Source organism: Camelina sativa, chromosome 9 (assembly GCF_000633955.1).
Source record: "Camelina sativa cultivar DH55 chromosome 9, Cs, whole genome shotgun sequence".
Taxonomy (NCBI): Eukaryota; Viridiplantae; Streptophyta; class Magnoliopsida; order Brassicales; family Brassicaceae; genus Camelina; species Camelina sativa.
Window position 1 is genome coordinate 37,641,718 of NC_025693.1, and position 13,056 is coordinate 37,654,773.

A 13,056-nucleotide genomic window follows, 5' to 3' on the forward strand; every position below is an offset into this window, starting at 1 on the left:
TTTTTTTTTTTTTTTTTTTTTTTGGACAATTAATATAAGAAGTTAACAACCAAATCAGTTTACGAAGAACTTTGAAAAAATCATTACTATTTTAATCAAATAGTTGAAGAGAGAAAAATACTCTGTTTTTCATATCATTTGGTAAGTGTCTTACTTAAGAGTTAAGAGCAGTGATAAAAAAAAATATAGCAGTGTAATTAGTTTTTGACTGTGGCAACTTGTACATCTAACCGGATATACTTATGGGAGGGCAGATCCTATAAAATGATTTAAATGAATTTTCATTGATTTTTAAGGGAATTATTGGCTACCACTGAAAATTTTGTGATTGAATATCCAAATTCTCTCACAAATTTCTATTTATTTTTTTACTTTCTATTATGTATACCTTTCTTTTATAAATATTTGACTCCTGATAAATGTTTTTTAGGTTTGCCACTACTTAGAAGCCAGATTTGATGGTCTCTTATGTTATTTTAGATGCTTTATCCAATTATTACAAATTTTCGTATTAAATTTTAAGTTTTCTCCCTTTTCAATATTTTATTTAGACATTTTTAAGCGTTAATCTCAGTTTCGACATGATATTTTTGTTTCTTTATATAATGGAAGCATATTTATCATCTCAATGTAAATTGTTATCAAAAGTACCTATAGTTATCCCAATAAAATTCAATACAGTATAAAAATTGTATATTTGTGTTTGTTCTGTACGGATTACTATAGTGGCAACATGTTTTTTGCTTTAGTTATTCTTTGCAGGATTTAAATTATTAAACAAAAAAAAATAGAGATGCAATGAAAAAAATATTACAAAATGGTAGCTTTAAGTTTAAAAAGTAGAGAGTTAAAACATCTTTAACTTGAAACTTGTCTGCTAATTCAACGGAAAACTACAAAATTCATTCCAGTTTTGCATGTCAGACACTGTCGTTTGTCAGTAATCGACCAACTAATCACTCTCATTATTTTAAACATCCAGCTAAACCATAATTAGTAGTAATATACTTTGTGTCTTTTTATCAACTTTTATTCAATACAACCAATTCCAGATTTAAACCAAATTCTTTTTTTACAAAAAACTTACAATTTTGCAAAGCCATAATTTTTAGGCTGCTATAAATTTAAAATACAATTGAGCTCTATTTTTTTTTTTTTTTTTTAGAAAAATATGAACAAAACACACTATGTTAGTGATTGGTCATGAAGGCTGACTTGGACCACGAGGGCTTTTCTTTACCCTTTTCGTTAGGAATAAAATTATTATTATTATTACACTTTTTATTTAATACTACTATGGATCGCTTCTTTCTAACAATTTATTTATACAAAAATATTTTTAATTATCCGTATATGTCAGACCGTACACTTTGCCTGTGTGGACACACGATATATGTTTGGCTCGGGCACTCTACTCATGATACCTCTAAATTTTAGTAATTCAAAGTTTCAAACATTGAAAAACGGAGAAAAAAGAAACAAATCCGAGAAATACAATCAATCGTTTAAAAATATATATATATATATATATATTTATGTTTAAGAGAAACAGTTTTGTTTGAAATAGCTTATGAAATTGTTTTATAAAAAATTAGAATGAAAACGTTAAAAAGATGGAATGATAGTTATTTATCTATTTATCAAATAACAATTATTTGTTTACACAGATCGGTCGCAATTCGCAAACAACACAAGTCACAAACTATTGACTAGTATGATAAAATATGGTTAGTTCTAGTCTTCTAGATGTGTACACAGTCACCTATTATTATTTTTTAAATAAAATTCTGAGTCGGAAGTTTATGTATAGTTTTTATATATCAAGTAAGATAATAACAAAGAGGACAGTAAAAGATCTAAAATAAGAAAAGGAAATGAAAATAGTACAAAGACAGCTAATACAAGAACTGAAGCAGCGAATCTATTGTCTCCTCCTCCTCTTCTAGCAGGCAAACTAACGTGCCTCCCATTCACCTCCCTCTCTTTCTACACTTTTTTTCTTTTCTTTCAATTCTTGATAAACATAAATACTTATAAACTTATTATAACTGAACTATATCATTGCATCAAGGGAAACAATATGTAAAAGTGTAACTAACAATGGCAAAACAAGAAAGTATAACAGTGTAACATCTAGTAAAGAAATTGAAACTAACCAAAGAGGTTGGAATATTTGTTTATTGAAAACATTTGAGTAACACTTTTGCGGCATTCATTAATATTTATAAGATATTTTGTTGTCAACTATTACTATAGTATAATATTTAACATGCATCTATCACTTTAGTTAATTCTTTAATATACATTTAGTTTTTTTTTTTCTGTATTACTTTAAGATATATATATATATATATATATATGTATATATATTTTTGGACAAAACTTTAAGATATCTATGTATATAGTTGATATAGGTTTTAGTGGAATCGATTATCTTAACTGGCTATGTCTACGCAAAGTGACAAATTACTTTTTCAATTAAACCCATATTCTTATCGCCCACCAAACATGTAATTTTTTTTTTAATAATGACCTGACCAAATATATTTTTTAATATGTAATGTTGGTTGTTCATTTCACCTGTGTCCTTTAGAAAAAAGAAAAAGCTGCATTTCTTGTCTTTTTTTTTTTCACGTTATTATTGTTCTTTCTTCGAAATCAAATTCTAACTTTTTTGATATTTTAAAATCGCTTGTTGACATAAAAATTTTACATGTAAAAATTTCACTTTACACGGCAAAAAATATATGTAACATGACTAATTGGGCCATACGTTTAAAACACTCTGGTCACATGAGTAAAATAGGACCATTACTTATGGGCCAATGCTTCAATTACACTCGGCCTATGAGGCAATGATCTCAAGGTTCAAAGTTACAATTCAAAATAGTTATTTTTTTTTTGTTTTTGTTTTGGCAGATAATTTTACAAACAAAGGTAGCCAAATCTCGCACGAGTAAAAAAGCCTAATAATGTAACCACATATTTACAGTTTAAAGAAAACCATAAGAATTCAAATCCTTATATGAGTATTTTTTATATCAGTCAAACAAAATAAGATTTGTTATCAACTTCTGTCCCCTCTATACTACATCATTTTCTTTGATTTATTCAATGATAGTTAGTGATCAAGAAAATAACAAGCAATCATTATCACACACAAAACTAACATATAATATGATTAAAAAATTTCACAAAAAAAAAATGATTATGAGATGGAATAAAACAAAAAATGGAATGATAGTGAAAGAATGAATGATGGTTTCCACACAACAAGTCCAAAATAAAAGTCGTCAGCACCAATGGATGTCGTGGGTGGCTCACGATGCATTTGGGCTTTTTGGCCCACACTACAAAACAAATTCCGTTGAAATATGTACTCGCTTCTCGACAAGCAATATAGTTAGTTTAGAGTTTACTTTTCTGCCTCTCCAAAAATGTACATTTTTTTCTTTCTTAGAAAATTGACAACTTAATTATTGTTACTATATTCGAAATTATCTTAAATTTACTACAAGAAAAAAAAAAGAACTCAAACCAAACTGAAGTACAAAAATGTAACTTTTTATAAAATCAATATACAACCAAAAAGTAAAATGCTTTGTCGAATTGCTCACACTTAATTAAAATAATCAGACAATGATTAATTCGAGAAACAACGAGCATCTTTTGTTAGTATCAAGGCTCTATAATATCCACAGCGATAACGATAAACCCATAGAAATAAATCACATAACAAAAATAAAATAAAATAAAATCCTAAAAGATCCTTTCACTAAATTCTAAACGTTTGTGCATTTATCACTTCTGGCACTGTCGAAGCCTCACGGCATCTATCACAATCACGAGGAGGCTTCAATTTCTCGGGTTCTCGGGTTCTCGGGTCCGGTTTAATTCCGGTTTTTTTGACCCGTTAACCCGACCCTGTTTTCCGTCTTCTCCTCAACGGTTATGCTTCTTCTTCGGTGAATAATACTCTCGTCAAATCACCACTCTCACTCGTCTGAACCCGAATTTGCAACCCGACCCGACTCCAAGTTCGTTTCCGGATCCGGTGTCCGGTCATGGATTATTCAACGGCTACGACGACGGCGGCGGCGAACGGTTACAGTTCGCCGCGTGACTCTTCATTCCCTTCGAGCTTCACTAAGTTCAACTCCGCTTTAACGGCGGGTCTTCTGAATCCGATGTCTCCTCCGCCGCCTCCGGCGATGCTCGACAAGACGAGGTCAAGTCCGACGCTGTTCGAAATGATGGCTAGCGAAGCTGATTCCATTGGGAAAGTTCCGGTTCAGATCCAGAACGGCGTGCTTCAATCTCCGTCGTCGTCGTCTTCATCTTCCTCGGCGGCGGCTACGGCTGCGAGGACGACGAATGTGAGTCATCTCGTTGTTTCAGCTCAGGATAAGCAAGCGCTTGCGATGCAACGGATTTCGGATCTTCTTGTGGTTCGGAGCCCCGGGAACCAGTTCAACGATCCGAACTCGAGTGATGTGAAGCTGACTCTGAGCTCTAAAGATGGGATTAGCATCACCATGTGTGTGCATAGGCAGATTCTTGTGGCTCACAGTAGGTTCTTCGCTATGAAATTGTCGGATCGATGGTCTAAGCAGCAGTTGCCGCCGTCGTCTTCTCCTTACATTGTTGAGATCTCAGATTGTGATGACGTTGAGGTTTATATCGAGACGTTGATGCTGATGTACTGCAGAGATCTAAGGAAGAAGATGATGAGAAATGATGTTTCTAGGGTTCTTGGTATTTTGAAGGTATTGTGATTTCTGAGATATGATACTCAAAAGCTCTCTATTTTTGAATCCAATTCTGTGATCACTCTATGTGCTTTGTAATTGAGTGTTGTTTTCTCAGGTTTCAGCAGCAATTGGCTTTGATGCGGGAGTACTTTCATGTCTGGAGTACTTGGAGGCAGCACCATGGTCAGAGGATGAAGAATACAGGATTGCATCATTGTTGTCTGAGCTACACCTTGAAAACGTTGGGGCAACTGAAGTTTTGAGGAGGGTTTCTGTAGAAGCTAGCAATGGGAACAACGGGAGTAATGGTGGCAGCAATGATGAGGTGCTTTTAAATCTTTTGCATATTGTTCTCGAGGGAAAAGATGAGAAAGCTAGGCGTGACATGAAAACCCTTGTTTCCAAAATGCTTAGAGAGAACTCTTCTGGAAATGATCTTAGGAAAGAGTCGTTGTATTTAGCTTGTGATGGGTGTTTGCATAAGCTTAAACGGCAGTTTCTACAAGCAGCAGAGTCTGATTTGGAGAATGTAGATCAGATAGCAAGACAAGCAGATAATCTCCATTGGATTCTAGACATTTTGATAGATAGGCAAATCGCAGAGGATTTTATTGTGATGTGGGCTTCTCTTTCTGAGCTATCCGATGTGCATGGTAAGGTTCCTGTAGTTCACAGGTTTGAGATTAGCAGAGTAACAGCAAGGATCTTTGTTGGAATTGGAAAGGGACAAATTCTGACCCCGAAGGAAGTGAGGTGTTTGCTACTGAGGAATTGGTTGACACCTTTCTATGATGATTTTGGGTGGATGAGGAGAGCTTCGAAAGGGCTTGATCGGTATTTAATCGAGGATGGTTTAAGCAATACCATTCTGACTCTTCCTCTTGCTTGGCAACAAGAGTTTTTCCTTGCTTGGTTTGATCGGTTTCTTAACTCAAATGAAGACTGTCCAAATATCCAGAGAGGGTTCGAAGTTTGGTGGAGACGGGCCTTCTGGAGACGGAAAGAACAGAGTCAAGACCCTGCTCGGCTAAGAGTCACAGCTTCAGCCACTGATAACTCTTGAGACATCAAGTCTGTTTGACCCTGTCACCTTTGCGCAGTTTCTTGAGGATCACACAATGAGGAAGAATAATCCAAAAGAGAAGGCGATGATGAATGTGAGGTGTGTAAGATTTACCGGATTTTAATACCTCGAACGCGGTTAGAATTAGTTTGATACAAGTTTTGCATGAACTTGATCGTTTGAAAGTAGTTTTTATTTTGATGAGTCGGAGCTCCTTTTTGTACATCTCTCTGAATTTTTTCTTAATCTCCAATGTCTTTTGGAAAAAGGAACTTTCAAGTTAAACCCGGCCGTCTCTATGCTCTCTACTTTTCGTACGGTTTTGATTCTAATTCTAATCTTGATCGATTTTTTTTTTTTTTTTTTTTTGGACTAAAATCTTGATCGATTTAGTTTACAATAGATGAGGGTCTAGTGTGTTTTTTTTCTTGGTTAAAGTGAAAACCAAGATAGACGGTTTAGTTAACACTATATGACGGTTAAATAGTCCGGTTATGTTAAGAAATCAGCAACCAGTAAGGAAAAAGAAAAAAAAAAAAGGAGCTTTGTCAAAGTCTATAGACTTTGGCTGTGGTACTTCGATCCTTGTTTGAAACTCAGCGAAAATAATGATGTCCGATCTTCCAACAATGTCGTTTCGGGTTACAATTATTGAATTGATGCACATCTCGATTCTGTATCGTTCATTGATGCGCACTCTCAAGGAACGCAAGGCTCAGTTCTTGCTTGCACACCACTGTTTCAGGTCTTCTCTCGGTGCTAATGTCTTTGTCCAACAACCTTTGCTCAGTTTTATCAAGATCAGTGGTGATCTGAAACAAAATCAAAGGGTCAAGAGTTGACCTATCTAGGAAGATATATTTGATTTTATGCAAAGACTTACCAACTACATGAGTTTGATAAAACTAAACTCCCTTGTCCAAGGCTTCCTTCTTATCACTTTCTATAATAGAGTAACTATGGATTACCTTACAATGAAGTAAATGTTGTTACATCTATGATCTGTGGCTATAATCAACTTAGATGGTTGTCATCGTCTGAAGCTGCTGATATTTGGAACTCAACACGATCTCAACCAACTGAATGTTTCCGCTAAGAACAGATGCCTTGTGAGATGGCAAGAATGAGAAGCCATCCAGAAGTTTTAGACACATTAGGCCCCATTTTACCATCAGGAACTCGATTAGATGATGCCCACTGCAAAATCAAACCCGAACAGAAGGAACCATCATCATCCTAAATCTGTTGCAGTCAGATGTATACAATAGCTAGACAACCAGGAAGAGTGAAAGAACCAGAATTGTGTACCTTCTGTTATGATATGTGGTAATAAAAACTGCATCCGGAGAGCTTTGGAGCAGAAATGAGACAGTCGCAAAGAGATCATCAAATGCTTAACAACAACAGAGATGTTCAATTTCATATTTCAACTCATTCACAAGGGAAAAAAGAAATGGCCAATACCAAAAGAGAAAAACTAGAAAACATATGAAACTAACCAGTTGAATCATATAATACATCAGCCCCAAGTATAATGTTAGGTCGCAGGTCGAATATCGGTGCATCCCACACTCCCCAAGTGAGACCCATCACCTGCAATGGACAAACCACAAAGAAGCAAACTCTTATACAATTTCAAATGTATATAGCAAATCCACACTTCCTGAAACAATCTAGGTTATAAATTCAGTGGTGTTAAATTAAAGAAAGGTGAAGAAGGGTATATACATTACATTACACTTGAGCTTGTTAAGTTGACAGACTCTTCTCATATTGTCCAAAACCTGCATATATAGATGATACAAAGGAACAAATAAACTCATATATTCACAACAACACCTCTGGTTTAACACAACAAAAGAAGATGGATTTGATACCTCAGGTTTAGTTGCATCATCAGTAAGAGTGACATTAGCCCCAACCTTTGCAGCTACTAAACCAGGCAAGGAAGTACCAGCTCCTAGCTGCAAACAGATTCCATCAACACAAGTCTAATAAATACATTTGAAGATCTATCTGATTCATTAGCTCAAACACAAGACAAAGAGTACAATTACAAATATCCCCCAATTCTGTAATCAATTCAAAATCAAGGGTTTTGATAGCAAAAGAGTGGTTGATTCTAGAAATTAACCTCGAGAATCGAAGAATCACGAAATCGAGATCTGTGCTGCCAAACATACTCAGCGAGGATGACGCTACAAGGCCACACAAACAACCCATACTCTTCCTTCATATTCTACACAAGAATCACAAATAAAATCACAAAAACAAACGATGAAAAGCAAAACGCGAAAGAAGAAGCTCGATTAGAAATCGCTAGTGAGAGCTTATTAATAATACCTCGATTACAGATAGAGAAATTGAAGTTTCCGAATCTTGTTCATCGCCATAGAAATCATGCTGAGAAATCGTCGTTGTCGTAGCAGTCATAATTTGAAGAAAACTTGTCCAGTCAATTATCTAATTTAGGGGTTTTAAGAAACTGAAGAAGAGAAAAAAATTTGAAAATTGGAATTTTGTCCCACATCGGTTAGTTGGGAAGTGAGGGGTATGATTAGTTGGGTATAAAAGGGGTTGGAGGTGGGTTAGTGAATAAATATGATCCTTCAGGCAAGTTAAAGGGGAAATGAGGAGTGGTTAAAATCTCGCTTTAATGCGAGAAGAGTGTATCACTCAGCCTGTTACGACAATTTGAGCACTCTCCTTCTTTTGTCATCTGATCCCTCTCCTGAAATTAGATCATCTTTTTTATCTAATCAAAAGTTTTTGTTTTCTCTAATCTTGTTTTCTGTTTTTATTTTTTGTTAAATTGTTTCTTTTTGAAAAAAAAAGTTTTAAAACTGTTTTTTTTACATTCAAATTTTTTAGTTAGTATTTTCTTGGAAAATTAATTTAGTAAATGGTATGAGGTTCATAACCAGCCGGTTATAGCATAAGACAGGACCGGATTAGTGGGACTGTGTGAGGGTGCTAGATTTCTCCTCTCATTATCCCCTCCTCCCCAACAAGAATAGCCACGTCAATCAGCTAACCGGATTCTATCGTCTTCTTCCCCAAAACCGAGAGACCGAAGCAGAGGAGAAGCCAACTCCAACAATCTGTGCGTTTTTGGCCGCCTTCTAGGTTCTCGACTTCTTTAGAGACACAGATTTCGCCATTTGAAATATCATCGATATTAGTTTCGTCTACAAATGATTCTTCTCTGGGTTCAACAAACTCAATGTCCTCTTCAAACATTTGAGATCCAGATCCATAGCTCCATGCGATGCTCTCTTCTTCAAACACTCGGTATGCTCCAGATTCATCGTAGCTCCATGAGATGCTCTCTTCTTCAGACACTTGGTCTGCTCTGGAATCATAGCTCCCTTCTTCTATGCTCTCGTCTTCAAACACGTGGGCTGATCCAGATACATAGCTCCATTCGATGCTCTCGTCCTCGTGGGTGAGGAGCTTGACACCACATTCTATAATCTCCAAGGCGTGGAGTTTGCTGCTGAATTCGAACACAATCTCTCTGCTCACGTCAGATGAGTTGTTAAATGGGAAGTGAGAGTCAAATATATATACATGTTCCTCTCGACATCTGGAGACATCATGAAAGTCTACTAAGACAACGCCCTCAACGTGATCGAAGTCCCATCTGCCTCTCGGAGGACGACACAATTCGGATAAGTCATATTCTTCTGTGATTTGATGGTTATGAGAAATCACGACGCAAACCAACATGCGGCGGCTGTTAACGTCTGGAGGAATGGTCAAGCAGTTTCCTTTGCCTCGGTGATCGAACTCTGGAGGCACTTGTTTCCCAGGTAAGAGAGCCGACCCGTTACGAAGCGAAGGTTGGATAATTGCTCTTCGTGCTTGTTCGCTCAATTTGAAGCAGTTGGTGAACTTCATTTGAGCACTTGAAGTGTCTAAAGGGGAACATACGGTCTCTAGTGATTCACACTCTTGTGCCGTTAGGAATCTTAGCGAACAAGGTAGCTCTGGCAATGATGCGAGTTTTAAGCATCTAGATAGATCAAGGCTTTCTAGCCGAAGAAGATCTTTGATACAATCTGGAATCTTTTCAATATCTGTATAGCTTAGGTCTAGTGTTCGTACACTCGTGGGGAGATGTGTTAGTCCCTTGAACTTTCTGTTGCTTGTAACTGAAAGAAACTCAAGACGAGAGCAAAGCTCAATTGATGCAGGCAAATCTTCTACATCTGTGTCTGAGATATAGAGGTTTGTAATGTTCGTTGACATTACTGGAATATTATTTCTCAATCTTGAGCATCCTGCCATGAAGACTTGTTCAAGGGATGCCAAGTTCATGTGAGCTGGAAAGAATTCTAGGCTTGTGCAGTTATTCATCAACAACTTGTGTAGTTTATGAAGATGCAAACAAGAGGATGGAATCTCTACCAAACTCTCGCAGCACAAAAGACTCAATACCTCTAGATTTATAGCTTCCGAAAGATCTGGGAGTTCCTTCAAATTCCGGGACGCTGTCAAATTAATCTTCTTGAGATTTGTAAGCACCTAAACGTAACAAACCAAAAGAGAGAGAAGAACATAACATTACATGAAGAGAAAATACATATTCATAAATTTGAAGTGTAACGCCAACCTGTCTTCCCTCCCAAAGCTTCTCTAGCTTGCTATCCTCAAAACTGAGTTCGACTAGATATTCAGGATGAAATGTAGGATGAAGACTCTTGCTTGGGTACTCCTCCCAATCTAGTAACCTTAGACAGTGCGGTAACTCCATCTCCTCAGGTATATGCACTCTGTCATTGCCATCATTTCTACTTTTGTAGACTCTGAGGAATCGAAGATTAGGCATTCTTTTAAAAGCCTTCTTGTTTATAGATACTTCCTTGATACCAGATATATCAAATGATATGCCAAACATAGCTCTGGTACCCTAAACCATTATGTATACCAAATAATAGGAATTTGTTAGTACAATAATAGGTAGGATTAGCTTATATATTTATTCACCAAATGCCTTCAGTTTAAATGATAAATATATAAGAAACAGATAATATAACAAATACAAGAGAAAGAACTTACTGTCGCATGTTCGAGGACATCACAAATCTCTGGAGCATCTATTAAGATCTTGCGTTTCCAAGGCTCTTGTTTATGAATGGCTTTCTTACCCACTTGTTGTAGTAACCTATGCATCATTATCTCCCCGTACGTAGATATTTCTATGAGAGATCTGTTTACAAGGATTTTCAACCCGTGTTGGACATCCATGTCATTGTCAGTGAACATAGTTTCCACAAGATCACCATCTTTATAGTTGAAGAAGACTGCAATGTGCAGAAATAAAGTTTGCTCAGTCTCATCTAAACTCTCATAACCGACTTTTAGTATTTCCTCAATGTCTTGATCAAGAGTAGATTCTAGCCTGTGTATTACTTGCTCCCACTCCTTCTCATTCTTTCCACGTAAAGATGAACCCACCACACTAAGACCCAAGGGAAGATTACCACAAAGCTTTGTTACTCTTTTAGCAAGCTCTCCAAAACCATGGGACATAGGGATTTTTCTGAAAGCATATCTACATAAGATCTTGAGAGCTTCTTCATCAGATGGAAACCCCACATGGTACATATTATCGATACCATGCTGCTGTAAAAGCTCTTTGTTTTCTGTGGTAACTACAATCCTACTCCCAGGACCAAACCATGTAGTTTCATTTGCCAACGCCTCTAATTGCTTTATATTGTTCACATCATCGAGAATGATGAGCACTCTCTGCTTGTGTAGCCTTTCTTGTATCACACCTGAATGACATACCCTAACACCATCCTGGTTCAAAACCTTTGAAAGAAATTGCTCTTGTAAACGCAACTTATCTTGACCACTGATATAGGTTCCCCTAAGGTTATCCATAAAACAACTAAGTTGAAACCTATTAGAGAGTAGACCTTGTAAAGCTTTGGCAATGGTAGTCTTACCAATTCCTAAAGGACCAGTGATTGCTACCATTTTAACTCCATCGTCATAATCTAAATCTAGTAAAGACTTCATTATTCTCAAATGAGTTTCAAGTCCCACCATGCCATCAAAATGATCCCTTGATGGTGTAGCATTTAGTTTATCTGAAACATCTCTTGCAATTTTCTTGATCATGTTTGCTTCGTTGTCCCTAGCATAATAGTAGCAAAGAAATGCACGGTTTCCATCAAAATTGTCACAGAAGTAACAATCCTCTGTTCCTAATAATTTATGACATGCATTTCTTATATTCATCCAACAAAAACATTTTCTTTATCATCATAAAACACTACTAACTGTTATTTTTTTTCTCCGGTAATTACCACCTAATAGAACCTAAGAAACAAAAAAAACTCTTATTAATTAAGACCAACCATTTTTGGAAGTCTTCTCCAGCAATATTGCTCACATCAGTCAAAGCTTTGCCCCATTTCTGCCTAGCTTTGTCCCTCTTACGTGCACAAGTTTCATTGAAAGCGATCCCAAATTCCCCGGTCTGTTTACGTACATCGGATGGCTCAACTCCGTAGAAGATGGTCATCACTCTCTGTCCCATAGCTTTTTTGCACTCCAATATCTCCACCAATTCATCCAAACACCAGCCTGACGAAGCATAATTCTTAGAGAGAATCACGATGGAGATCCTCGACTCTCTTATAGCTTCTGTGAGTGAAGGAGCAATTGTTGCGCTTCTCTCAATCTCTTGATCATCGAACATAGTGATTCCATTTCGTTTAAACTGTTCTCGCATGTTACTGAGAAAAGTTTTGCGGACGTCAGGCCCGTGGAAGCTCGGGAAGACGTTGTAGCTCCAGTTGCGGGGCGACAATGATGAAGAAGGAGAAGCCATGAGAGAAAGAGAAGTTTAAGACGACCAAAAATATGATATTTTACGTTAACGACTTTTTTTCGGAAACGGGAAAGCTATATACAAGAATCAAATAAAAAACAGTGAAAACTAAAAGAATGATTAATATCACAGCTGTGTTTTTAGGATCTACCATTTATGCCATATTCGAAGGAGAAAATGGGCCTCCATTAACTGTTGACTAAAGAGAGAGAGAGATCAGAAGTCTCTTTGCCTTTTCGTTCCTATGAAAAAGTAAACGAAGTCCGTTAAAATGTGAAGTCGAGCACTCGTTGTTGTTAAACCGGATCAACTCTGAAAGAGAGAAACTATAGTTTAGTTACACTAGCTATAGTTATATAATAGTTAGAGGTCAAAAGTGTATGAATTTCAATTAA

At 36.5% G+C, this 13,056-nt stretch overlaps 3 protein-coding genes across 7 annotated transcripts; 1 reads left to right on the forward strand and 2 right to left on the reverse strand.

Annotated features, from left to right (window-relative positions):
- LOC104714738 (BTB/POZ domain-containing protein At1g63850-like) lies at positions 3,747 to 6,116 on the forward strand. Its single transcript, XM_010432196.2, has 2 exons — positions 3,747 to 4,766; positions 4,867 to 6,116. Exons 1-2 carry the CDS (start codon positions 4,065 to 4,067, stop codon positions 5,812 to 5,814), a joined length of 1,650 nt encoding a protein of 549 aa, XP_010430498.1. The 5' UTR covers positions 3,747 to 4,064; the 3' UTR covers positions 5,815 to 6,116.
- LOC104714742 (methyltransferase-like protein 23) lies at positions 6,219 to 8,404 on the reverse strand. 5 transcript variants are annotated; one of them, XR_755886.1, is made up of 8 exons: positions 8,158 to 8,404; positions 7,949 to 8,053; positions 7,692 to 7,778; positions 7,548 to 7,598; positions 7,314 to 7,407; positions 7,123 to 7,164; positions 6,698 to 7,011; positions 6,219 to 6,626 (listed from the first exon to the last, which is right to left on the reverse strand). XR_755886.1 is itself a non-coding variant. In XM_010432200.1 (7 exons), the coding sequence occupies exons 1-7, from the start codon at positions 8,245 to 8,247 to the stop codon at positions 6,834 to 6,836; spliced, it is 690 nt and encodes a 229-aa protein (XP_010430502.1). In that variant the 5' UTR covers positions 8,248 to 8,404; the 3' UTR covers positions 6,219 to 6,833. The 5 variants fall into 5 exon arrangements, 1 of the variants encoding a protein (XP_010430502.1); XR_002033403.1 differs by having other exon boundaries at positions 6,783 to 7,011; positions 7,123 to 7,207; XR_755885.1 differs by having other exon boundaries at positions 7,123 to 7,207.
- LOC104714741 (disease resistance protein RML1B-like) lies at positions 8,542 to 12,675 on the reverse strand. The gene is made up of 4 exons (XM_010432198.2): positions 12,186 to 12,675; positions 10,876 to 11,962; positions 10,430 to 10,726; positions 8,542 to 10,341 (listed from the first exon to the last, which is right to left on the reverse strand). The coding sequence occupies exons 1-4, from the start codon at positions 12,659 to 12,661 to the stop codon at positions 8,845 to 8,847; spliced, it is 3,357 nt and encodes a 1,118-aa protein (XP_010430500.1). The 5' UTR covers positions 12,662 to 12,675; the 3' UTR covers positions 8,542 to 8,844.